Here is a 26938-nt window from a genome sequence, read left to right on the forward strand (position 1 = left end):
AATATGTGTCATAGAAAGAATTTGGCAGTTCTTTACCTATTTTTCCTCAAATAGTTTATATAATATTTGAATTAATTATTCTTTTAATATTTAGAAAAATTTGATTATAAATCCATATTGTTCCTCATTTTTGTTTTTTGTTTTTTTTGGGGGGGAGCTCATTTATAGATTGCTCAAATTTTCCTGAAAATATCTTTTAATTAGGCCTATGTTTTTTTTTTTTTTCTTTGTCTGTTGGATCATGATTACTAGCCTTGCCCTTTTACGTTAGGTAAAATATAATAGATCCTGTTCCACCCTATTATTTTAGTTATATGCATCTTTGTATTTCAAGTGTGTCCTTGTAAACAAAATATTATTGGATTGAAGGTTCTAATCCATTCTGCAATCTACTTCCATTTTAAGGATGAGTTCATTCACATTCACATTTATGACTGTTAAATGTGCATTTCCTCTCATTATATTCTATTTATCCTTCTCTTTTTCTACCCTACATTAAATACTAAGGATAACAATAGGCAACCTTTTTTTACCCCTTCTTTTTTATTCTATAACTTTTCTTCATTAAATAAATGTTTGCTTGGCTTTAGATATATTAAGTAAAAGTTCGTTTACTCCTATGCTTTTCTATATTTTAACAGAACCAGGCATTCAATTTTGTTAAAAGTCTTTTCAATATCTATTATAGGTTATTAATTTTGTTATCATTCTTTTATTGAACCAAATCTGTCTGCATTCCTAGTATAAATCCAACTTAGGAATACTATATAATCTTTCCAATGTTACGGTACTTTTATGTAAATATTTAAAATTTTTGCAGCAATGTTCATTAGAAAAATTGATCTAATTTTCTTTGTTTTTCTCTCCCTTTTTTTAGATATGAGGATTTTAAGTCTTTTTTTCTTATTTTTGAAAATAATTTGTATAATATTAAAATTTACTTAATTTCAGTATTTGATAAAATTCACATATATACTCATCTACCCTGGAGATATTTGTTTAAAATTTTTTTTTTTAAGTTTATGATCTACATTGTACATGACAACATCAATATTATATGACAATCAATTCTGATGAATGTGATTCTTTATAACAAAGATGATTGATGTCAGTTCCAATGATCTTGTGATGAAGAGAGCCATCTACACCCAGAGAGAGGACTATGGGAACTGAATGTAGATCATAACATAGCATTCTCACTCTTTTTGTTGTTTGTTTGCATTTTGTTTTCTTACTCATTTTCTTTCCTCTTTGATTTTTCTTGTGTAGCAAGAGAATTGTATAAATTTTTGTACATATTGGATTTAACATATATTTTAACATGCATAACATATATTGAATTGTTTGCCATCTGGGGACAGGGGTGGAGGGAAAGAGGGAAAAATCTGGAACACAAAGACTATACAAGAATCAATGTTGAAAAATTTTATCCATTCATATGTTTTGAAAATAAAAAACTTTTAAAAATGTAAAAAAAAAAAAGTTTATGATCTATTCAATTTATTTTTATAAAACTGAGCTATCTAAATATTTTTACTTTTAAATATTTTATATTTTTGTAAATATTCGACAATTTCTTTTTGTTAACATGTAATTGAACAAAAACATCTCTTATAATTTCCTCCGTTTCCTCTTCAATTGTTATATAACCTTCCTTTCCATTTTTTAATACATTTTGGTTCTGCTCTTTTTATAAAATAAGTTGGGCTGTTTGGTTAGGTATTTTTGTAATAGCTTTGCTGTTGTTCAGTCATTTAGGCATTTCCAATTCCACGAGACCCTACAGACTTTGTCTATAGGGTTTTCTTGGCAAAGATAGAGGGGTGGTTTGCTATTTCCTACTCCAGGGTGTCCCCATTTTACAGCTGAGGAATTGAAGCAAAGAGGGATTAAGTGACTTGGCCACAGTCACACAATTCTGAGGCTGGAGATTTGAACTAAGATTATCCCAACACCAAACGCAATGCTCTATTCATTGCACCATCTAGCTGTCCCTTTTTAAAAATTTAATTGTGCTTACGAATGATTTTTAATTTCAAGCTAATCTCTTGATTTGTTTAGTTGAATGGTTTTGATTTGTTAATTCTTAGACGATTTTATAATCACTTACCCAAATTAGATTTGTCTTATTTTTCTTTTATTGATGAAAGCATTTAGAGATATAAATTCTCCCCTAAGGACTACATTAGCTGCATTCTATACGTTTTAGTATAATATTTGTTGAAATTTTTTATTGTTTCTATCATTTATTCTTTGACCTACTAATTTTTTAGAATTAAGTTATTTGGTTAATTTTTAATTTTGATGTAATAAGTAAATAATGCATTCAAATTTTATTCATTTTTGGTGAAAATTTTATTTACAGTTAATTTTTGTAGTTGTCATACATGTCTGAGTAGTACGTTAACTCCTTTCTGTTCTCATTCAATAATCAGCAGAATTTTTATCAGTTCCAATTTTCCTAAAATTCTGTTCATGTTGTTAATTTTCTTATTTATGTCATTTAAATTTTCTAAGTCTGAATGAAATAAGCACTTTCCCTTCTTCCTATTATAGTTTTACATTTCTCCTTTTAACTTAACTGACTTTTTCCTCTAACTACTGGATGTTTTCCTGTTCAATGACTATATATTATTATTGGTTCATTATTTAAGAAGCTTTTAAACCTGATGTAATTTCTTTGTTTATTTCTTTATCATATCTATAATTACTATAGTCTTATCTGAAATCATTGTTGTTAGTTACCTCTGCTTCTTTTTTCAGTTAAAGTATAACTTTATATAAAGTATAACTTATTTTGGTCCAGCCCTCTGTTTTAACTCAACATGAATCTTTATATTTGGGGTTTGTTTTTTTCCTAAACAAGAAATTCAACTCTGTGTTGTAATCCATTCTTCTAGCCTCTTACATTTTATGGTTGAATTTATACCATTCATGATTGCAGTTACTTTGTTTAACTAAAGTTTTTTTTTTTAATTTTCAAAATATATAAATGGATAATTTTCAACATTCACCCTTAGAAAATCTTGTGTTCTATATTTTTCCCTTCCTTCCCCCCACTCCCTTGCCTAGGTGGCAAGTAATCCAATACATTAAACATGTGCAATTCTTCTATACATATTTCCACAAATACATGATTGCCATTATCAATTGTGTATTTCCTTCTGTTATTCTCTCTTTGCTCTTACCATTATCTTTTTACAAATAAGAATGTAGTATTACATTTCACATGATTATATTACATATTACATTATATTATATTATAATAAGAATCACAGTATATCACCTGTGATCTATAAATGAAGGGTCCTCTTTTCATTCTATTGTTGCTGTTCTCTTATTTTTTTTACCCCATTTTTGAGCCCAGGTTTTTATTTCTTAAACAGTTTTCTTGAATTCTATCTTCCTGCTCTCTCTTCAAAAATTGGAATTTGTTTTCTTTATTTCTCCTACTGCGATTGAACTTCCTCCTTTATAATTTATATCACAATCTCTGTGTGTGTGTTGTGTGTGTGTGTGTGTAAAATTTTATTTAGCTTTCTTTTAAGTAATTCAGATAAAAATAATCAAAGAACATTTGTTCCCTATCCATTCCTCTTCGGGTGAATATCCTTCATTTTAGGCACCTCTGTGACATAATGGTAATCTCTCTCCCCTTTCTCTCCTGTACAATCGTCTATCCATTTCATTTCCCTCTTCTAAGATTATGAAAATAAAACAAAACCACCTGAGGCCCTGTGTCTGTCCTATTTACCTTTCTTTCAGACCTTTGAAAGTATTAGAGTTCTAAGAAGATATTGGTAATATCAATTAGTATGTAAATAATTTATTCCCAATAAAATGAGTGCATTTTTTTATGTTTCACTCGTTTCTTGCTTTTCCATCTCAAGGTATCCACTCAATTCTGGGTATATTTTTTCCCTCTATTGAATAATATGTAATTATGTTAAATTGAATATTCTTGTTTGCAAGTCTTTATTTCTTGGAGCAATTCTCTCTTTTATGGTGGCAGCTGAAGAAGTGTTATAGGATCCTGACTATAGCTCCTTGGCACTTGAATTGCTTCTTTTTAATTTCTTGATTTTTTTCTTTGACCTAAAAACTCAGAACTTGGGTTACAAATTTTCTGAGAGTTTTCAGGTTCAGGTTTCCTTCAGGAAGGAACTGTATTCTTTTTTTTTATTTTAAAATTCCCCCCCCCCCTTTTTTTTTCTTGGAGATTTGGGCAGTTTTCATTTATGATTTCTTGAAAGATAATATCAAAAAAAAGGAAAAAGGATCCACATATGCAAAAATGTTTATAGCAGTCCTTTTTGTAGTGGCAAAGAACTGGAAACTGGATGGATGCCCATCAGTTAGAGAGTGGATGAATAAGTTATGGTATGTGAATGTAATGGAATATCACAGTCAGAAGAATGATTTCAGAGAGGCCTGGAGAAACTTATACCAACTGCTGCTAAGTGAAATGAGTAGAACCAAAAGAACATTGTACACAGCAACACAAAATTATGTGATGATCACTTGTGCTGGCCTTGGCTGTTTTCAACAAAAGAGGCGATTCAGGCCAATTACAATAGAATTGTAATGGAGAGAGTCATCAGCATCCAGAAAGAGGGTTATGGGAGTTAAAATGTGGATGACAACACTGTGTTTTTATCTTTTTTTTGTTGTTTGCTTGCTTTTTTTTTCTCCTCTCATTTTTTTTTTCCTTTTTGGTCGTGTGTGTGTGTGTGTGTGTGTGTGTGTATGTGTGTGTATGTGCAGCATGATAAATCTGGAAATATGTATAGAAGGACTGCATATGTTTAACATATATTAGATTACTTGCTGTCTAGAAAGAAGGGTCAAGGGAAGGAAGGGAGAAAATTTTAGAACATAAGGTTGGGTGAATGTTGAAAACTACCTTTGCATGCATTTTGAAAATAAAAATCTATTAATTTTTTTTAAACTAAAGATATTTAGTTTAAAAAACAAAAGATAGTATCAAAATTATTCAAAGTCACAATTTTTAGACAATCCAGCAATTTTTAGATTGCTGTTCCTTGATCAATTTTCTAGGTCAGTTTTGGGGTTGGGTTTTTTTTTTTTTAATATAATTTATTCCTTTCAATTTTTTTTTATTTTAATATTTCTTGGACCATTGAGTCATTTTCTATTTAAGGGCATCCCATTCTTGGGGTTTTCTACCATCTGTTCTAAGGAGTTACTCTCTTTATCATTCTTCCCTCCCTAACTGTTCTATTTTACATCTCATTTCACTTCTTTGTGGCTGAGATTTTTTTCTCTCTGAGGCTCTATTTGGACTTGTTGGTAGGAGGTGACTCTCTTAATCTGGGTTTACACACTTGATCATGTCTAAATCTAAGATATTTCTCCAGAGAAATAGGTGTTTGGTTTGTTTGTAGCACTAGGCTGAGTGTCCATATCAAGTATTTGTGATTGGATTGAATTCCATTCATTACTTCTGATTGGTGTAGACAAACTTTGCTGGGTCCAAGATGACTATCTATAGATTGGACCCCACCTTTTGTTACAACTGCTTGGTCTTGTCTCTTGTCATGGTTCAGTTTCAGTTGGCTTCAATTCTGGGTCTGTCCGACCTGCTTGGATGTTTCTCAGGATCTTTCTTCTACCATGGCAAGAATCTCAGCCTCCCAGATTCTGGAGTCTTTCTCTTGCTGTCTAAGAACTGAGTAATAGTACTATATAACTTCACTGGAGAACTTTTCCAGATTTTCTTCTCTGAGAATTATCTCAAAACACAATAATTTCCCTCAAAACTTGATTACAGAACATGGAGTAGTTTTGTCATTATTAAGTGAATAATTGGCTCTTCTCTGAATGTTGAAATCAATGCTTGAATCAATTTAACTTATCAAATATTTATTGAGTGACCACCATTGTGCTTCATATTCTGTGCCACTGAGACAGCTTCTTTTCTCAAAGAAGTTGGATATTTATTAAGTAAATGAAGCTTTCAAACACGAAGTAGAGAATATAAAATGATTTTTATGTTAGATAAAATATAATGTGAAGAAATTTCAACTTGGAATAAACTATGACACTCATCAACAACACATATAAGTCTGGCAAGTTCTTTTGATAACACCTTTAGGAAATGAGACTTAAGTAGTGTTAGCCACATGTGGTTGCCATATTTTAGAATTAAGCAATTTGGCAAAAAAACCAAAATAAATTTTATATAAGCAACAGACATTTAATAAATTCAAATTTTATGTGTATAAAATATCTAAATAGATAAAAATCATAACATAAAAAATGTGGATAGAACATAGAGCAGATGATATTGTAAAAAAGATAAAGTGATCATGAAAACATAAAATTTAAAAACTCTTGCACAATAAAGCAGTATATAGCAAGTGTCAGAAGAAAAAATACAGATTGAGGAAAATGTTCAGTAAAGATTTCTTGTAAGAAATTGATATCTAAAATATAAAGGGAGCTGACATACATATGATATTAAAATCCAATCCACAAGTCATATTATCAAAAACAATTTTCAAAAAAAATTACAAAACCATTCATTACTACAAGGAAAAAATGTTCAAAATTACTCATAATTTAAAAAATATAAATTACAATCCAACCTGAGGTACTATATCACACCCATGAATTTGACAGAGATGCTCAAAGATGGGAAAACTTGCAGGGTCTATGAGAAGATTGATAGATTAATTCACTGCTTGTAGAGTCATGAATCAGCTTAAACTTTCTGGAAATGTTCATAATTCTGAATTATGTAAGTAAAGTTAAATTATTCCCTCTGAATGAAAGATATCATTGCTGGAACTACATTACAAGAAGATTTCTAAGAGCAAAGGACTCAAACAAAAATGTTCAGAATATCATGATTTGTTCAGCAAAAGGTTAGAAATTCCCATTTTTGTCACCATACCTCTCTCTTAATTTTCTATTTGTCATGTATACAGCTTACTGTAGATATTCTTTTGCTTATTGTTTCTCTCATTAGACTGTGAATTCTTTTTTCGTTTCTCCTTTTTTCTGTTTATACACATACATTCATTTTTTTTTTTAATTTCCTTATGAATCATGTTGGGCAGGCTATGAAGTTTTTGAGCCCAGAGATTATTTTTTGGCCTCTTTCTATGTCTCTAGAGCTTAGCACAACGATTGGCACATAGTAGGTACTTAATAAAAATTTGTTACATGTGACAAGCAGCCGGAGAATGACTGAACATGAATGCAATGATATATTACTCTGTCTTAGTGATAAATGTGAAGAAATTCAAAGGAACAAAGGGGGAGGAGGGAGAAAGACTTATAAAGCCCAAGAAAAACAGATTCAAAAAAACTACAGCAACATATGTAGTCAATATGGAGGGACAACAAAACTACTCAGATATGCTAGTCAAATATTAAAGGACATCTCTCTCCTTTTTCTATTAATCCATAAACTTTTCCCCCCAAGGAATATATTTCACAGAAGAATCAGGGTATTTGCTAAGTATCTGTTCTGTGAAAATATTTCATTTGAATAAACAATAACTTAATTTAAGGCTTGCAAAAAAGCTTTACAAACATTATCTGAACCTTTCAATAAATAGTCCTGTGAGGGAAAAGCTATTATTATTTCATTTTTACAAATGAGAAAACTGAGGCTCAGAAAATCACATCTAATATGTATCAAAGTAGGACTTGAATTAAAGTCTTTTTAACTTAAAGTGTGTGTGTGTGTATATATATATGTACATATACATATATACTTGTATATATGTACAATGATATAATATATATATATCTGATATTACATGCACATTTTCTCTTCCTTCCCTTCCTCTCCCCCTCCAATGTTACTCCACACACACTACGTATATATGAGTGTGTCTATGGATCTATACAGAACCAGACTTGAGACAGACATTTTATTGTGGGCTCCTTTCTTATATTTTTGAGTCTGTGAATATTAGGCTATCCTGATTGTTATACTTTTCCCCACATTGTAGCTCCTGTTCTTCAAGGTATCTGGCTTGGTAGGCAGATATAAGGGAGTAGCTTTATCCTTTTCCCTTTTCAGGTTAAAGCTCTCTTTATCAGATTTGTAATTCTCCAGGAAAAACCAGTTCTCATTAGTTGCACACCTCTCCTACACAGGGCCCCATCATTCCTGTATTTTAAGCCATGGGTCAGAAATCCAGATACTGTTGTCAGAAATCTACCTGTCTAAGAAGCTCTTCATTTCACAATTCATCTCCCCCTCCCAAGATTGGCCACTGCTCAGCACCAGCTTTTTAAAAAAGCACCCCTTATGTGCCCTGAGGTCTTGGGTTTCTTGCCCGGGATATCATAATCACTAACAATGCCTTCTAGATAGCTCTGGCAGTATCATTTATCCCCATGTGAATCACCAGAGGAGTGGTCATCATTGTTTTACAGGTGCTGGAAAAGCTATCCATTGCCCTAGGAAGGCACAAGAGATCACAGGAATGTTTATATTAATCAGACAGATTGCTCCTGAGGAAACTCCTACCATTCCTCTTCTCCTCTCATGTCCAAGGCCAAATGATCTGGGGATTCACATTCATTATTCCTTGCAGTGCAAAGAACTCCCCAAGAGATCTTGCTCCTCAGTTTACCCCAAGAGCCTCTTTTTAACTTTTCCTTGGCTCCAATGGTCCTTCCCCTTTCTCCTCTGTGTCAAATTCTATCCTCCAACTCGAGTTAGGACAGGATTTCTCTTCTGTCTCTCTTATCTGATTCTTTCTTTTTTTCCTCACTAGTTCCTGGATGTTTTCTTTTGTTTAAAACAATAAATAAATAAAAAAGGCAAGGGGACCCTTTTCTTTTTCCCTGATAACCTGGAAAATTGGGAGGTGTATTCTCAGTCTATTCATTTGCCTTTCTCTCTAGTGGGAAGACACACCTGCCCTTTATACATACTTAGCAGCTCCTTAGCCATAGCAGCCTCCTATGGAGAGGGCAACTATAATAGTCTTCTTGCCTTCCTTTGTTGTTAAAAATGAGTTCACTACTTTGGGCAGCAAAATAACCTATAGTATCCCTCATGTCTCCATAAGCCTCTCAAGATGCTTGAGAATCAGCTCTCAGAATCACGCAATTGAAGAAGGGACCCTCAGCAATCAGCTAGTCCAACTTTTAAATCAAAAGAATCCCCACTATCAGGGGACAGCCAGTAGTGCAGTGGTTAGAGCACCAGCCCTGATGTCAGGAGGACCTGAGTTCAAATGTCGCCTCAGACACTTAACACTTCCTAGCTGTGTGACCCTGGGCAAGTCATTTAGCCCCAATTGCCTCAGCCAAAAACAAACAAACAACAACAACAACAAAAAACTCCACTATCCACATCCAACAAATGGTTATTCAGCCTCAACCTGAAGTTCCCCCATGGAAGGAGAACCATCACCTCTAGAAGAAGATCCTTCTCCATCTGAGGCCCCCAATCTGACACATAACAAATAACACTTAATCATTCTTAGATGGTAACATCATTCATAGAGACAAATGGCACAGATTTATCTCTAGAATATTATTTTTGTAAATTAAGTCTAAAACAAGAATTCCTAACCTTTTTGTTGGCAATCTGCTAAGGCCTATGGGCCCATTCTCAGACTTCTTTGTTGTCCAGATTCAAAGGTAAAGCAGATATTAAATGTCTTTTCCCTTAGATTAGTTCACAGACCCCACTGAAATCTCTCCACCTACCCAAGGAAGGGTCACTGGATGTCCAATTTAGAAGCCTTGATCTAGATGGAGATAACACTGAGTGTGATTCACCCTTTTTCCTCCCTTCCTCCCTTATCTCCTCACTGTGGTATAGTAGAAAGCATTCTGCTCCTGAAGGAAGAGATCTCTCACACTCAATACCCAGCTCCAGCCATTAACAGCTGTGTGACCGTAGGTGGTACAGTACTTAGAGTGCGGAGCCTGGAGTCGGAAAGACTCATCCTGCCCAGGTCAAATCTAGCCTCAGACACTTACTTTGGGATGATCACGAGCAAGTCATTTACCCCTGTTTGTCTCAGTTTCCTCAGCTGTAAAATGAGAAGGAAGTGACAAGAAAACTGCTCACGGGGTCAAAAAGTCAGACTTGACTGAATGCTAATCATTTTTAAGCACATCCCATCATCTCTTTGTGCGTCAGTTTCCTCAGCTATAAAATGAGGATGCCTATAATAACCCACCTCACAGAGTTAAAAAAGCACCATATAAACTTTAATACACTATATCAATGTAAGCTACCATTACCCGAACCCTTGGAATTCAGAAGTAATTTATGTGATACTGACTCAGTACTTCCTCCCTTAATCATACAGGGAGCCAGCCACCATTGTGTTAATTATCCAGCCAAAGGCCTTTAAAGTAGCTCCCAGTGTCTATGTATTCGAGCTAACCACAAAGTGGTGCTCAAAATGCTCCAGCAGCTGAGCCTCCGGACCGCCACGCAGGTGTCCTGGCCATACGCTTTCTAAAAGGGCAGAAAGGCGAGCACGGCGGAGGCATCCAGCCCCACAAAGGCAGCATCCAGCCCCACAAAGGCAGCATCGCTTTTTTAGCAGTACTCTCAGAAGGGGCTTTTACTGACCTTCGCTGGCTGGGTTTCAATATGGTCTGGGTGAGAAATGGAATTTTGTTCAAATATTAAGCCATAAAAATCTATTATCTTAGCGCTTACTCCGGGCTCTTACCTTTTGAGGAATTCCACTCTCAGGTCATTCTCCCTAGTAATCAGATTCAGAAAATCACATGACATGATCAAAAAAAACCAAGATCACATACACCGGAGGATTGTAAAGAGGAATGGGAGTTGGAAAGAGTGGGGGATTAGGGGTTACTCTCCATCCCAGGCTCAGGGAAAGCCAAGGAGAACCATCATGGTAATCCCCAAGACTCAGTTACTTCTGGACGGCATCCTTCCCTCTCCATGTGGTCCTTGGACACTGTGGTTGCTCCCATTTCTCTCTTGGAAGTTGCTCCAGAAAGACGGAAGGAAAAAAGGCAAATGTATAAGGCGTCCTATGTCCTCTCTGTCTCCTTAACAGAGGGATCTTTTATGGTTCTGTGTAACTTCACTTCCCTTTCCTTTCTCTCACAGAGAAGTTGGGAGCAAACTACTTTTCCATGAAGGGTCTCAAAATCTTCTGATCTGACCCAGCTAAAAGTCAGGTCATCTAGTCCAAGATGCTAAAAATCATTTTACAGATAAGAAAATTGAGGCCCCAAGTGCGATGTTACTTGTTAAAGATTATGTAGGTAATAAGTGGTAAAATTAGAATTCTAGCCTATATTCCCATGATTCCATGTTCAACTGAACCAGACTGTCTCAGCCCCCCCCCACATTAATCCCCCCAAATCACTCCAGGTCCTTAGAAACATTCCAAGTAGTAACAAACAAGAGAACCACCCAGCTTACAAGAGATGGCAATTTTATAACTGAAGTGCTTGACTTTCAGTTAGAAAAATCCAATCATCCTTCAGACTTTTGCCAGATGTGTGGACCTGAGCAAACCACCGAACCACTAATCCTCAGTTTTTTTCATCTGTGAAACAGGAAAATTAATAGCACCTCAGAGGGTAATACACAGATCAATCAGAAAATCAACAAGCTTTACTTACTATGTGCCAGGCACTATGCTAGGGATACAAAGAAAGGTAAGAGACAGTTCCTGTCCTTGAGAGGATTACATAATATAGGGTTGTTGTTTTTTTAATTTTGAATATCAGACTTTCTTAGTGAAAGCACTTAAAAAGCAAAAAAGCAAAAAAGAACTGGCAGATTTTATTATGTTTAGTGTTTATGATATCCTTGTTTCTCTTAGTGGAGAGACTCTGAGGAAACCATATACACATTCACTCAACAGTCTCACTGCATACTTTTTAATATTTTAATATAATATATTCATGTTACATGTGAAAAAGTACATATATGTTTTGAAAAAAAAATGCTCTTTATAAAGCACTTGAAAATTTAACATATTTCGTCTCACTTGCTCCTTCCCCTCATAAGATTTACAATTAGAAGAGACCTTCCAGATCATTAAGTTTAAGGGTTCTTAACTAGGACCTATCAATTTGTTTTTGTTTTTTAAATATATAATTTAAATTTGTATTTTAAATATATAGTTTTAAAATATATTTTAATATATTTCAAAATTTATAATGAATTCTATATAATTGATTTCCTTTGTAATTCTATGCTTTTCATCTAGAAACATTATTGTGCATTTTGGGCACATTGTGCATAAATATGCATTTTGAAACATTATTGTGAAGGATCCATAAGCTTCACCAGATTGCCAAAGAGACCCATGGCACACATAAAAAAGGTTAAGAACTTCAGACCAAGTCCAACCCCACTCATTTTACAAAAAGCCAAACTGAGGCCCACAGTGCTTATATGACATCATCCTAAGTAGTGATTAAAGCATTTTATATAGCACAACAACCCTCTGGGGTAGATACCCCAATTATCCCCATTTTATATATGAGGAAATTGAGGCACAAGGAGCTATAAGTGCCCATGCAAGTAAGTCAATCACTATGCAATAGTATCTGTAGCAGCATTCAAAAGTAAGGACCAAGACTATCTCCTATAGCACCTAGTTTTCCAAATTTACACCAGTAATAAGTAATAGATTAAGAATCTACCTTCAGATTCTCTGACTCCCAACTGATGGGGTCTTTCCATTATACCAATACCACTGAAGACAGGGATTACAAATGTTTGTGTTAACCCTTTACAAATGAGAAAATTAAGGTTCAGAGGTTGCTAGCTGATAATGGTTAAGTTTCACATTTATATCACACTTTTTACCATTTACAAAGCATTTCCTCATCACATACCTCAGGGAATTATAAAGTATCACCATCCCTAGATCACTGATAACAAAAACAGGTTTTAAAAAGCTGATTTGCCCAAGATCACACCGCTAGTAAATGTTCAAACCAAAGTGTGAAACCAGTCTCCCCAACTCCCCCAAGCAACCACAAGAGCCTGATTTAGCAACAGATGGGGCTGGTTAGCAGCGGCCTGGTACCCCTTCACTCCTGTGGGCTTCACCACATTGGTGCTGGACCTCGTGTGAACACCCTTTTGGGTTAAAACTCCAGAGCTCCAGCAGTCCACCAGCCCCAGTATTTCTGGTAGCAGGGATTCCAGGTAGGCACAACAATGCCTACCCTGAATCCAGTTCTTCTACCAACAGACACAATTACTGTATTTTATCACACTGTCTCTCACTTAAAAACACATTAGTACTTTCTCCCAAACTAATTCACATGGGGAAAAAAAAGTGTTTTGTTGTAAGTTGGTACCACATTCTGCAACCTTTTTAATTTGAGAAAGGTTCAGTCAGACATAACATCAGAATATCAAAATTTAATTTGGAAAAATAATAAACCGTGTGAAGTTAATCAGCAAGACCTCTCTAGTTTGACAGAATTTGTTTGTACAATCCAGGGGTACAGAATTGGTACTTTCTCCCTTGAGCTCCCTCCCTATTCCTACAATGATATTTTTCTGTAGCTACGTCTCACAGAATCAAGTGCTTTTTTTTATTTCGTCTTGCTTTAAAAAGGAAGAATGATTCATGTAAATGGTGTAATATTGGCCATCCATGGAAAGCAAAGTCTTTTACCCAGTCTGAGACTTTTTCAGGTAGCTTGTGCCTAATGATGAACAGAACGCAGGACTTACTCCTAGGCTTTAGAAAGTTAGGGTTACTGTTTTGTCAATCAAACTTCCATATACAGGGGAAGAAGCACCTAGAATTCACAGGATGATTCCCTGAATTCCTCCCTACTCATTTTAGTAAGGATTTGCAATTTTTACATCTCCTCTCATTTTTTACATAAATAACTCCTTCCTCTCCTGACCTCTGCTAACATCTCCTCCTCTGAAGATCATTTTCTTTTCACAAGACACCAGTCTCCCTCACATAGCCCTCTCTCAAGTCTCCAAGTCGTCTGGATTATAGGATTCAGCTCATAGGAGCAGATTTTAAAGTGATCTCAGAGATCTAGCTTAACCCTCTTTATGTCACAGATCCCTTCTCGGAATAACTTTTTTAAAATAAGTGAACAAAATGCTAAATTTCAGTTAGAGATTAAAGAAAGTAAAGATGTCATTTTTTTTCCCCATCCAACTTTACAGATCCTCTAAAATCTATCCATCAATCCCTTGGACATTAACTCTTACTATACAAATTAACTTGTTCAAATCCACAGAGCTATTAAGTGGCTCAATTTCCCCAGAATATCCTATATGACCTATATTTCTCCAATTTCCCTAAAGGACTAAATGAGTCAGTCTTTAAATACACCTTTAAAAAAAAAGTTATTAGATTACTATTAATCATCTATTAAGATTACTTTGCAATATTTACATTTAAATAAATAGATTTCAACAAAGACAATGTAATAATAAATTCCTATCTCTTCATTCCCATTCACTCATCTCTTCTGTGGTTATGGAACACATATAGTATGTGGTTCTACTTCTGCTTTTTTAAATTTTGCATTATTTTATACAAATCTTTTCTTATTTCGTTGTATTCCTCATATTCGTCTATCTCAGCTGAATTGTTCCATAGCATTTTATCATAATTTATTTAGCCATTCCCCATGGCTGAACAAATGTTCAGACTGCAATGTTTTTACAATTACAACTAATACTGTGGAAATTTTCAGATGGCTCTTCTTTTCACTTTGATAACAATTTCAGGAAATATTTCTCACAAAGGAATTTCCAGGGATGGCAATTAAAAGGAAAAGAAAAAAAAAAAAAACTGCTATGTACTGCAAGTTGCTCCTAAAGAATTTCTTTGCAATTCCACCAACAATTACAAGTGTGCCCATTTCCCCCCACAAAAAAATCCCATCAAGACTAAATGGTGTTACTATTAGTTATTCTTTCTATTTTGATGACTGTGAATCGCATCTTTTATCTAGCCCAGAATTGCATAAAAAAGGTAATCAGAAGTGACAGCCCTCAAAGAGAAATCCCCACTGAGAAAGATCAGGTAAACAGACCAGAAAATCATAGCAGTGCCCCCAACTGGAAAGCCCCAGAAAAGTCTGTTAGACTGTGCTATGACTGAAAAAAGATCCTTTGTGGGAGCCTCAAACTGTGTTCTGAGTGCTCCGAGTCCAGGAACAGCAGAGGTAGTATAAAAGTCACAAGAGGCCACCAAATCAAGACCAGAACAAAACCACCTACAAGAGGCTGTCAGGTCAAAAATCAGGAATTCAGGCTGAAGGTTTGATTAAAGAGATACAAAGCACAGACAACTGTGGAGAAATATTATGGGTCAAGAGATGTCCAAAAGGAACTCCCAAGAGATGCAGAAATCCAAAAAGCCTCAGGGGCTCAGGGAAAAACTAAGGCCACAAGAACTAAGAATGCCCAAAAGAAAAAAAAAGTTTTAAAAAAATAAAAAATGATATATAGAGAGAAAAGATGGAAGGAAAATAAAAAGTTAAAAAAAAAAAAAAACTTACCTAAGTAACAGATTCCCTGAAGATTGGAATAGAGCAAAGAGAATTCAATGACCTCATGAAATAACAAAAAGAATCAAAACAAAATTAAAAGATTTGAAAAATAGAAGAAAATGTAATATGCCTACTTGTGGAATAACAACTAATCTGGAAAACAAGTCAAGAAGAAACAATTTAAAAATCGTTCTGCCTAAAAACCATGAACAAAAGGGGGGGGGGGGGATGAATATCGTTATTTCAAGAAATCATAAATGAAAAGCTTCCCAGATTAACTAAATAGGAGGACAAAGTGAAAAAAAGAAATAATCTACTGGGTCACCTCCTGAAATCTCGAAAGTTAACTTATTACAAGAAATAAACAACAAAATTACAAAAGTTGGAAATCTCAATGTAAACTTTCATAGTCACCAAAACCAACAAAGATAAAATAAAAACCTAAGTAGAGGAAAATATAAATATGTACTTTTTTTTTTTTCCAGCTGTGCATGGTATCTTAAAAACAAACAAAACAAAACAAAACAAAACAAAAAAACTCCCAAACTGACCAGGTACTAAAGCATAAAATCTCATAAAAATGCAGAAATATTTAACTTTGTTTGCTGACCATAAGGCAATAAAGATAAAAGGACTTTGGAGAAAGTCTTCAAATTTAAATGGAGACTAATTTAATCCAAATGATCAAGGGGAAAAAAAAAAAAAATCACAGAAACAATAGATCATTTTATCCCAAAGTACTGACAACAGTGAGACAACAAATCAAAACTTTCAGAAAGTAGCCAAAGCAGAGCAGTCTTTAGGTGAAAATGTTTGTTTTTAAACAATTTCATCAACAAAAGAGAAAGTGAATCAATGAATTAGATATACATGTAAAAGAAACTAGAAAAACAACCAAAAAAGAAATGTTTAAACCTATTTAAACACCAAAATAAAAAGGTTCAAAGTGAAAGAAGAAATTAACAAACCTGAAAGCAAAAAAGTTATTTTAATGAATAAAACTAGGAACTAATTTTTAACAAGAACAAAGAGTTTTAATTCATCTGACTCAAGTTTTTAAAAGCAAAACAATGGTATAAAACAGTGAAAACAACTTCACAACAAATAAAGAAAAAGTGAAAAATAGTTGAAAACTTTGATCAAGTATATGCCAATAAAATCTTTTATGTGAGTACAAAGTGAAGCATTTTCTCCCCACCTACCTTTATTTTTCTTGAATTTTCTTTTTTTGGGGGGAGGGAGTAACATGGCTACTATCAATATATGTTTTGCATGACTTCATATGTGTAACGTATATCAAAATGCTTGCTTTCTCAACATGTGGGGAAGGGACTCCTGGAGGAAGGGAGAATTTTGGAATTCAAAATTTGAAAATGAATATAGAAAAGATAAAAAAATTAACCGAATGTAATAGTAAAAAAAAAAAAAAAGAATGGGAAAAACTGATAAGTCTAAATGAAATGGATTAATATGAACAAAAATATAAAATACCCAGATGAAAAATAAATTGAACAAGCCATGAAAGAACTTTCAAAAAAAAAAGAAAACCAGATGGACTTACAAGTAAATGCTACCAAATGTTTAAACAATTCACTCCAGTATTACATAAACTGTTTACAAAACTAGGTAAACAGGAGATGCCCAAATTATTTCTATGACACAGATATATCCTTGATACCTAAACCAAAGACAAAGCAAAGAAAGAAAATTATAGGATAATATCTGTAATGAATAGTCTCAGAAATACTGAATTAAATATAAACAAGGAAATTACATCAACATAATTAAAAGATTATATACTATGAACATGTTAAATCATACTAAGAAGCTAAGTTGGTTCAATATTTGGATAACTATTTTTAAAACCACATTAATAATAAAAACTATAAAATTCTTTGACTATCAGTAGCTACAAAAAAAAAAAAAACTTTTGGCAAAATATCCATTTTAGTTAATAAAAAAGCATAGGAAAAGATGGCCTTATATTACAGATAATATCTATCTAAAACAACAACAAGTATTTACATATATATGTACATATATATAAAGTTCTCTATAGTTTCTTCATTTTATAAAATGGAGAAACTATAGAGAACTTTTCATTAAGAACAAAGGAAAATAAGGATGTCCATTATCACTACTATAGTACTAGAAATGCTAGTAATAGCAGCAAAAAGTCAAACAAAAATAACAGAATAACATGGGAAAAGCAGAAACAAAATTCACTTTTAGCAGATGATATTCTCTGCTTAGAGAATCCTCAAAAGCCAATAAAAAACTGAAACAAAACTTCAACAGAGTAGCAGGACATAAAACAAGTAAGTGTTATCTAGCATAAATTATCATCATCCATCTACAATGTGACAGAATACAGCATCTTTCCTCCAACCCACATGATGTAGGAAAGAAGTCTAATTTGTCCCTACCTGAACAGTCCTGACTTCCCTGACACAATTTCCTAGTCCTCTAAGGACATAAAAAGTCCCAATCATAGGAAGCCTATAGCCCTCTTACCTGCATTTCTGAAACCTACTCCAGTCACTTTCCCTTGTTTTGCTGACCAAGCCCATTTCCATATAAAGACTCAGGAGGGATGTCCAGAGTAACTGTGCCCTTGCATCCTTGCTGCACAGCCTTGAAGTGTTAGGACTAAGTCAACTTCCTTGTGTTAAATACTCAGTGGCTTTCAAGTACCTCATTACAGCCCCACATCAAACCCCAACTCAGAAAGTAGTGCCATTAGAGCTTCGCCTCTGACTCACATAAATCATCAGCATTTCTGTGCATTACCATAAAAATCCAGCAGGAAGAGATTAAAAGAGAAATCTCATTCAAAAGAACTAGAGGATGTTCAAAATATTTGACAGTTTGGATACCATGACACATAAAGGAGTAACTACAAAACAGGCCTTAGAGAAATATTGGAATTAATCATTAAAGAGACATTTTTGACGTGTCAGTAAAATAAGAATACTACCTAAGTTAATTTAGTTATTCAGCATAATAACAAACTACAAAGGGCTAGAAATATAACAACAAAATTCATATACTGAAAACAAAGTCAACAAATCCTTATCACTACCTCAATGAATTTATTCTATGCTACACCAAACTACCAAAGGGGAAATATAACCCAATATACAAAATTCATATGGAGGGAAAAAGTCAACAAGCAATTATTGAACCCCTGATATGTTCAGGGGAGATAAAGAAAAGGAAAAAAATAATCATCCCTGCTCTCAAGAAGCTTAAAGCTGTTCAGCTCTTCATGACTCCATTGGGGTTTTCTTGGCAAAGATAATAGAGTGGCTTGCTATTTCCTTTTCCAACCCTTTTACAGATGAGGAAACTGGCTCAAACAGGGTTAAGTGACTTATCCAGGGTCACTCAGCTACTAAACATCTGTGGGTGGATTTGAACTCAGATCAATCTTTCTGATTCCAGATCTTCTTCCCCAGTTCTATCCCCTGCGCAAGGTAGCTGCCCCAACAACCATATACAAATAATATATAAACAGAATAAATTAGAGATATGTCAGATGGGCTTGGGAAAGTCTCCTTGCACAAAGGAGGTCTTTAGACTTTAGTTAGCCACATTATCTTGGACAAGATATAAATTCTTTTAAGCTTCAGATTCTACATCTGTAAAATGGAGTCAATAATAGCACCTAAATTGCTGGGTTAATATGGGGATCAAATGAGAAAACATATGCTGGTTATTATGATATCATTCATATAATTTATCATTTAAATGATAAATTCTTAACAAAACAAAGGATAAGAAAGATCATGAGATTAAATGGGAAATTTTCATTATATAAAATTGAAAAGCTTCTGCACAAAGCTCATGCAATTAGGAGCAGCTTGATAGTACAGTGGATAGAGCATTGGTCTTGAAGTAAGAGGATCTGAGTTTAAAAGTAACCTTAGGCCCTTACTAGTTGTATGACCATTGACAAATCATATAACTCCAATTGAGACCAAAAATGAATAACTGCTTTAAAAAAAAAAAAAAAAAAAAAAAAGCCAATGCAATTAAAAGCAGATGCCATATAGTTAACTGGTAAAATACCTTTGCAGCCAGTTTGCCTGATAGAGTTCTGATATTCAAGATATACACTTATAGGAAACAGATTAAAATAAATAAGAATAAAAGCATGTTCCCAAGAGATAAATAGCCAAAAGGCATAAACAGGCAGTTCTCAAAAAATAAGAGAAAAAAATCTGTCAAGAAGTATATGAAAAACATTCCAAATCACTAATAAGAAAAATTTTTTAAAACAACACTAAGATTCTTCAAATTTGAAAAATGACAAAAAAGGGAAAATGACAATTGCTGGAGGATTCTGGTTAGTGGGGCACATTGATACAGGCTGTAAACTGGTACAGACATACTGCAGAGCAATTTGGAATTACATGCCCAAAGTTGCTCAACTATATACCTTTTGACCCAGAAATATTACAATGTAATACATATTCAGAAGTGATAAAAGAAACTACATGTACAACAATATTAATAGCCACTCCTTTTGAGTTAGCAAAGAGTTAAGGGGATGCCCATCAACTGGGAATGGACAAATTATGATATATCAACGTAAAGAATAACTACTTTCAGCATTTATTTAACATAGTATTGAGCTTTCTAATAATTTCAATATAAAAGTTTTTTTTTTTTTTTTTAAGGCACTATAGGAATTTCAATCTCTTGGTTCCAAATCCACTCAGTCAACTAATATTTATTTAGCCCCAGCCCTGTGTTAAAATGCTCTCAACATAACCAATATATAATGTTTACATAGCATCTTATGATTTACAAAGCACTTTCCTCCCAACAACCCAATGATTGGGAATTGCAAATATCACTACCATTTTATAAAAGGAAAAACTGAGGCTTAAAGACATGGAATAGCATGCCCAAGACATATAACTAGTCATTGTAATTGGAATTCAACGCTAGCTATCTTCTGACTCCAAAATAAAATAGTTGGGGAAAATGGCAAAGATACCTGATATCTAGGAGGAATTCAGCCCCTAATAGTGGCTCTAATTGTTGCATAAGTATACTATTATAAATTCATGTTTAAGACTAAGACATATTGTGGGGAGGGTGGGGAGGTATGTATACTTGAACTCTATTCCAAGCAAATGTCTTTTAGTATCCCCAAAACTTAGCACAGTACTGACACATAGTAAGAGCTAAATAAACGCTTATTGATTGACACCAACTAATTAATGCCTTTGACTTTTAGATTACCTTCCATCAATGATTTTTATGTCTTACATATAACTAGTTGTACATGTGTGTATATATCTGTGCACAGACACTTTAAAATGGGAATTCCATGAGCCCAGAAACCATCCTTATTTTCCTATGTACCCCAACAGTAAGCCTAGAGTCTGGCAGATTTTTTGTGCTTAACAAACACTTGTTGACTGAGAAGACCACCAGTAAAGTTGCTTAACTTAGTTTTTTTCCAAGGTTCAATCTCCCCATCTTTACAATGACTTGGATGGATAAGTTGACTTCTAAGATATCTTGCAGTTTGAATATCCTAGAAACTCTTCCTCATAAAGAAACCAGGAAAAATTAAAGCTGCCTGACAACGTCATTTCTCAAATTTCCCAGTTGGCGTTTATTTATCTTCACCCAATTTCCTCCTTTAGTTATCAAAAGAAAGCAGATTTTAAATCCCAATGCAACAAAGCATTAATCATAGTCTGACCCATCTTTGTGGATGGTCATTCAGAAGACTCCTGACTAATCAGTGAGGGTGGTATGTGACCCTTAGATGCTTAGAGAGCTCACAGGAAGCATCAGTGACTTAATGAGACATCAATCTCATTACTTAGATATTCTCCAGGTTGTTGGAAAGATGGACAGAAACAGTGACAAAAGACAGTGATGGAAAGGGCAGCAAGAAAATTAGAAAGATTGGAAGGGACCAGGCTATAAAGAATTTTAAATGCCAAAAAAATAGACTTTGTAACTGATTCTGGCCACTGGAACTCAGAGTTCTTTAGAAAAATCTCCTTGGGATGCCCAATCAACTGGGGAATGGCTGACCAAGTTGTGGTATATGAATGGAATGGAATACTATTATTCCATATGAAATGATGAACAGGTTGATTTCTAAAAAACCTGAAAAGACTTACACAAACTGATGCTTGTGAAGGGAGCAGAACCCAAACAACACTGAGCACAGTAATAGCAACACTGTCTGATGATTAACTATGGTAAGACTTAGAAGACAATTCTGAAAGACTCGTCAGAGAATTTGCTATCAACAACCAGTGAAAGAACTCTGGAGTGTAATATTCTCTGTAAAATGTAGTGTTCTCTGTTGAGGTCCTCTGGAGGCAGCTGCCTTCATTTCAGTTCAGTAATCACCACAAGTGCAGCCAGGTGTAAAAGTCCAAAGCCTTTATTGTCCTATATCCTTCACTTGGGACTTGGCTAGTTTTCTGGGGGCCTTCCAGAGTCTTGGTTTCAGTGGGGAAGCGAAGGAGGAGAGCCTGCCACCAAGGTGGTGTGAGATGGGATGAATCTGTCCAAGTCCAAGAGCTTGTGCTCCAGCCTTCAGCCTCCAGCCTTCTGTCCGTTTCTCTCTGAATCTCCTTGGCTGAGGCTTCTTGCTTATATGCTGTACACTGAGTACAAACCACTCATTATATCACTAGGAAACCATTATTTGTTGTACGATTCAATCAATGCTAAACTAGATTTAACCATTGTCTCCTCGATTCCACTTAGTACCTCGTTCTGGCCCATAATATCTCCATAGGATTAAATCAATCTTACTGAACCATGCTAAATTAGATAACTATTGTCTCTATCAATTCCACTGATCTAGTACTTTGTAAGAATCCTTTGTTTCAAGTTCAGAGTTCTGGCCCATAACAATGGAGTATGAATGCAGATTGAAGCATACTAGTTTTCAGGGTTTTGGTTTTTTTTCCTTGTGGTTTTTCCTTTTTGTTCCAATTTTTCTTTCACAACATGACAATTGAGGAAATATGATTGATATAGAGTATACATGTATAACCTATATCAGATTGCTTTCTGTCTTGGGGAGAAAGGGAGAAAAAAATTGAAGCTCAAAAATTTTATAAAAATGAGTATTCAAATGTATTTATTGCATAAATATTAAAGTAAATCCCATGTGAATCATTAAACAAAAAAAAAAAAAAAAACCACCTTGGCAATTCAATGGAACAGGGAACTCAGTTAAAAATAAATAAAGACTTATTGCCATATACATATAAAGAAATCATGAGGCCTGAAACTAGAGTAATGGCTATATGAGTGAAGAAAAAGGAACATATACCAGAGATGTTGAGAAAGGATAAGATATGGCAACAGATTAGATACGATATTTTTAAATTTACAAAACACATTATCTTATCTGAATCTTCCAACAATCCTGAGGTAAGTACTATAGCTATTATTATCATCATCCCCATTTTACAGATGAGGAACCCAAGGGTCTTATAGTGGATATATAAGACATAATTTGTATTTAGGTTTTCCTGAGGGAGGTCGGCTCTCCATCTCCTCCTAAGACTCTATGCTTGCAACTATTACAAGAGGTAGTATAGTGCCTTAGAACACTGGATCTCAGAGTTACAGCTTCCTCACCTATAAAGTAAAAAGGTTGACTAGATAATCCTCCCCTCCCCAAAGTTTTAAGCTTTAAATCTATATTCTTATGGCATACTGAGACTAGGAGGCAGTCTGACTTGAAAGTATGAATTCCAATTCTATTTCAATTGACTTTTCCCCCAACTCTGGACAAATCAATTAAATTGATAATACTAATTTTTACATACTAGTTTACAGTGAAGCAGAGGGGGAGGTTCACTTGCAAAATACTCAGTAAATAACAAAGCTGAATCAGAGAAATGCATTAGCAATCACCATATAGATAAGAGATGACTCCAAAAGTGTGGCTGACTGGCAGGCTCAAAAACACTCATTGGGAGGGAAGCTACCCCTTAAATCCCAACTTTTCTTCCATCCAAAAAAAAAAAAAAAAAAAGCTTCTCAGTAACAAACAAAGCACCTTCCCAAACCGGAGGTTCAGTTCAGCTCCTCTGTCTTTCCAGGTTTTCCCACACCAGTTGCTGAGGGATTAACTGTGCCCACTGATTTGCCCCTAGTGGAAGGGAATAAAACAAAGTAAGGACCACTGTTGGGAGAGAGGGAAGATGAAAGATACCCTCCCACACACAACAGAAAAGTCCTCAACTTAAGGCACAGGCTCCGATCCATCAGACTGCCCTTCAAACATGTTTGCCATTCATTCTCTACTCCAAAGAAAAGTTTGTTGTTTACTGGAATCTAGAAACCATGCAAGGATTGCTTGTTGGCTGCCAGCAAACATGCTTTATTATGCAGCAATTTTTTTTAATCACATCCCAAGAAATGGAAACATTCCCAAACCATTTCCAAATGGTCCCCTATAGTTTCACTTCTTGACCCTTACAGCTTTTTAAAATTCTTGATCAAGCAATGGGAAAGTGTGAAATTGAACTTTTCATGAATATTAAAGAATACACACCATCTAAGCAAATAGATATAGAGATATATACACAGAGATATATATATTTTTAAAGACATCTTAAATTACAAGTGACACCTATCCATCCCTCTACTGTAATAATGAGTAGACATCTGCTTAAATTACCAGAAAAGGCAATAATAAAAATAAATGTATATTGAAACTATAAATGTGGTTTCCAAGCTACACTTAAAACGTTTTGCTTCAAATTTGAGTTGGTCTTTAAATTTGTACTTTTCTACTTGCAGAATTTCATTTTTATTCTGGCACAAAGAGGTGAGCTTCTTAAGTAGTCCTTCTGGCTCAGGCATAACCACCATCCAAATTCATATTAACAGTAGATATATGAGAGAAATCAAGAAAAATATTTTCCCCCTAAAAATACTGTCCTGTTACTGGTGCAGATTTTCCTCAAGTTGGATTTATTGCTATACGGCTAAATAGAATTTGCTGATTTAAGACTCTTATTATTTAGTTACCTCAGTTTGTGTTATGAAGCATGAAATAAATTAGATTATTCATACCACAGTATTTTACAGAACACAGTGGAGAATTGAATCTATAAAGTATAAAATGTGTGTTCTTAAAAGTGTCAGGACACTTTAAGGTTCTTTAATTGAGGTGCTCCAAAAGTACAGCTATCACCATACATGAATGAATAGTTAAGTCCCACAAGTTTCACTGGTTATTTTTTCTAAGGCAAAAATCTCTACACCTGCTCCTACCAAAGCAAACAATAAAAAACAACCCTCCAACTATCTCTGTCCCTATCTGAAAACTTATGAAAATTTAACTTCCACCAGAGGACTCTGTATAATAACAAAGAATACTGACTTTCTCAACAGGTAAATTCTAAATAAAACTCAGCACCTCAATATGGAAGGAGGGTGTCAGAAGCTTTTTCCAAAAACTTAAGAAAACTGATTTTTGTATTTCTTTTCTACCCACTTAAAATGTGGTGTTGATAACTTATTAAATAAAACAGGCCAAACTACCAATAAACTTCCTTGTAAGAAACTGAAGTGCACAGGAAGGAGTCTGCTCTCCCATGCTCTCCTAAAAGTGAGCCAATCAAATAAATACACACTGATGGGAAAAGTAAGTAGGGAAATGTACAGTCTTTCTTGTGTTCCCACATGATCAACTTTTCAAAAGCAACCCAGAAAAAGTACCACCAACCTTAATTACGCAACTACTTAGGGCAAGTGCTGTTTGCAAACTACACACAGGCAGCTGCATTTACAACTAGACATGGACAGAAAACAAGGAAAATTCTACAATTAGATTTCTCGGTGCCCTGTCAATTAGAGAAGGTCATTTTAGCTATGGCAACTTCCATTTTCCTTATGCACCAGAGGAGTTATCTACTGGGATCCTACTCCACTTACCTATGCATTGATCATAAAATACCATTCAGCAAGTTCAATCATCTTAAAAAAAAAAAAAAAGTCTAAAACATTCATTGTCCAATGCTAAGAAAAGCTGCCACTAGGATTCTTTTTCCAGTGCCTTCAAAATTGCAGCTTTAAATTATAATCAGAGGGAAGAGAATGCTCAATCCTCAAAAAAAAGAAAGAATCCATCCAACATTGCAGGATGAGCAAGTTCAGGGATTTAAAGAATGAAGAGAAAGCCACTCTTCACAGAATAAAAGTTAATTTCCCCCAGTCCACATGTTAGGGTTGCAAATACAGAGGCAGGGTTTTAAAAGGTAGCACTAATCACTCGGGGGTGTTTTACAGTTCAAAAAACAAGGCTGGTGTGCTTTTTTTCCTGACCAATTGTGACAAAGCTTTTCATTGTCAAAAAAAAGGGGAGGGGGGAAAGGAAGCGAAAACAAGAGAGGAAAGAAGGGGGGGGACAAACAGCAAGGTTAAATTAAAGGGTATAGACTGCAAGCTGCATCTTCTTCCCTCGAGCCCCAGAGATCGATCGCGAATGGAACAAACTGCAACAAACCCACTTTTAAGAAACAAGCAAACACCGATTCCCTCCCACCCCCCACCCCGGGGTCGAGCCAAAAGGTTTTTTTTAAAACATGGAGGGAGGAGGAAGAGGAGGAGGAGGAAGAGGAAGAAGGAGGAGGAGGAGGAGGAGGAGGGGGGAAAAAGAGCTTTACCTTAATGGTACACTGAACAGGAGTCTCAGACATGTCTCACAGCAAGAGAGATCAGGAAGTTCTCAGTTTTTTTCCACTTTCCTTTCCTCTTCCCCAACCCAGAAATCCTCCAAACAGCCAGCCAGATGCGATCATTTAAGAAGTTTCTTCTACCATCTTCATCACCACCACCACCCCCCCAAAAAAAATCCAAATCCCGGAGATCCTGCGGCTTCTGCCCTCCAGCAGAAGAGGCAGCCTTGCAGTTCTTTTCCGGAGGGCTGGGAAGAAGCGGTCGGGGTGAGGAAGGGAAGAAAGGAGAGTCGGGGTCAGGGGACCCGGGAGGGAGGTGTATTTTGGTCGGCTTGGAGCTTGTCTGGTGGATGAGACTGTTTATCTGGGTCTCTCTCTCCTCTCTGGCTTGTCCGTCCGTTCCTCCCCCCTCCTCCTCCTCCTCCTCCTCTTCCTTCTACCTCCTTCCTTTCCTTCCCTCCCTCCTCCTCTTTCTCCTCCTCCTCCTCCTCCTCTCTTCTCTCCCTCCTTCTCTCTGAATGTTTTCCTTCCTGGAAGAGAGAAACTGAAAGGCGAACTGAGAAACCTCTATGCTCATTGATCTTGAGAGTTTCGGTGCTGAAACTGACGTGAATTCCCAGCAAAGAGCTCTGCCTCTTAAAGGAGCCACCAGGAAATAAAAGCTCAGGTTACAGCCAGGCATCAGGGAAATAAATGCAGGACGGGAGACTGGGGGGGAGGGGGGAAGGGAAGGGGAGGGGGAGGGGCAGAGGAGGGGCTGCCGA

The 26938-nt window shown here is 35.2% G+C and overlaps 1 protein-coding gene across 1 annotated transcript in view; it reads right to left on the bottom strand.

The window, feature by feature from the left end:
• ETV6 (ETS variant transcription factor 6) overlaps positions 1-26268 on the bottom strand; it is a 296875-nt gene extending 270607 nt beyond the window's left edge. Inside the window, exon 1 of the mRNA XM_052000102.1 lies at positions 26163-26268. Coding sequence (XP_051856062.1) covers positions 26163-26195 — 33 coding nt within the window. The 5' untranslated portion in view covers positions 26196-26268. The remainder of the gene's footprint in view (positions 1-26162) is intronic.
• Positions 26269-26938: the final 670 nt, after the last annotated feature.

The sequence above is a fragment of the Antechinus flavipes genome, chromosome 5 (assembly GCF_016432865.1).
Source record: "Antechinus flavipes isolate AdamAnt ecotype Samford, QLD, Australia chromosome 5, AdamAnt_v2, whole genome shotgun sequence".
Classification (NCBI taxonomy): Eukaryota; Metazoa; Chordata; class Mammalia; order Dasyuromorphia; family Dasyuridae; genus Antechinus; species Antechinus flavipes.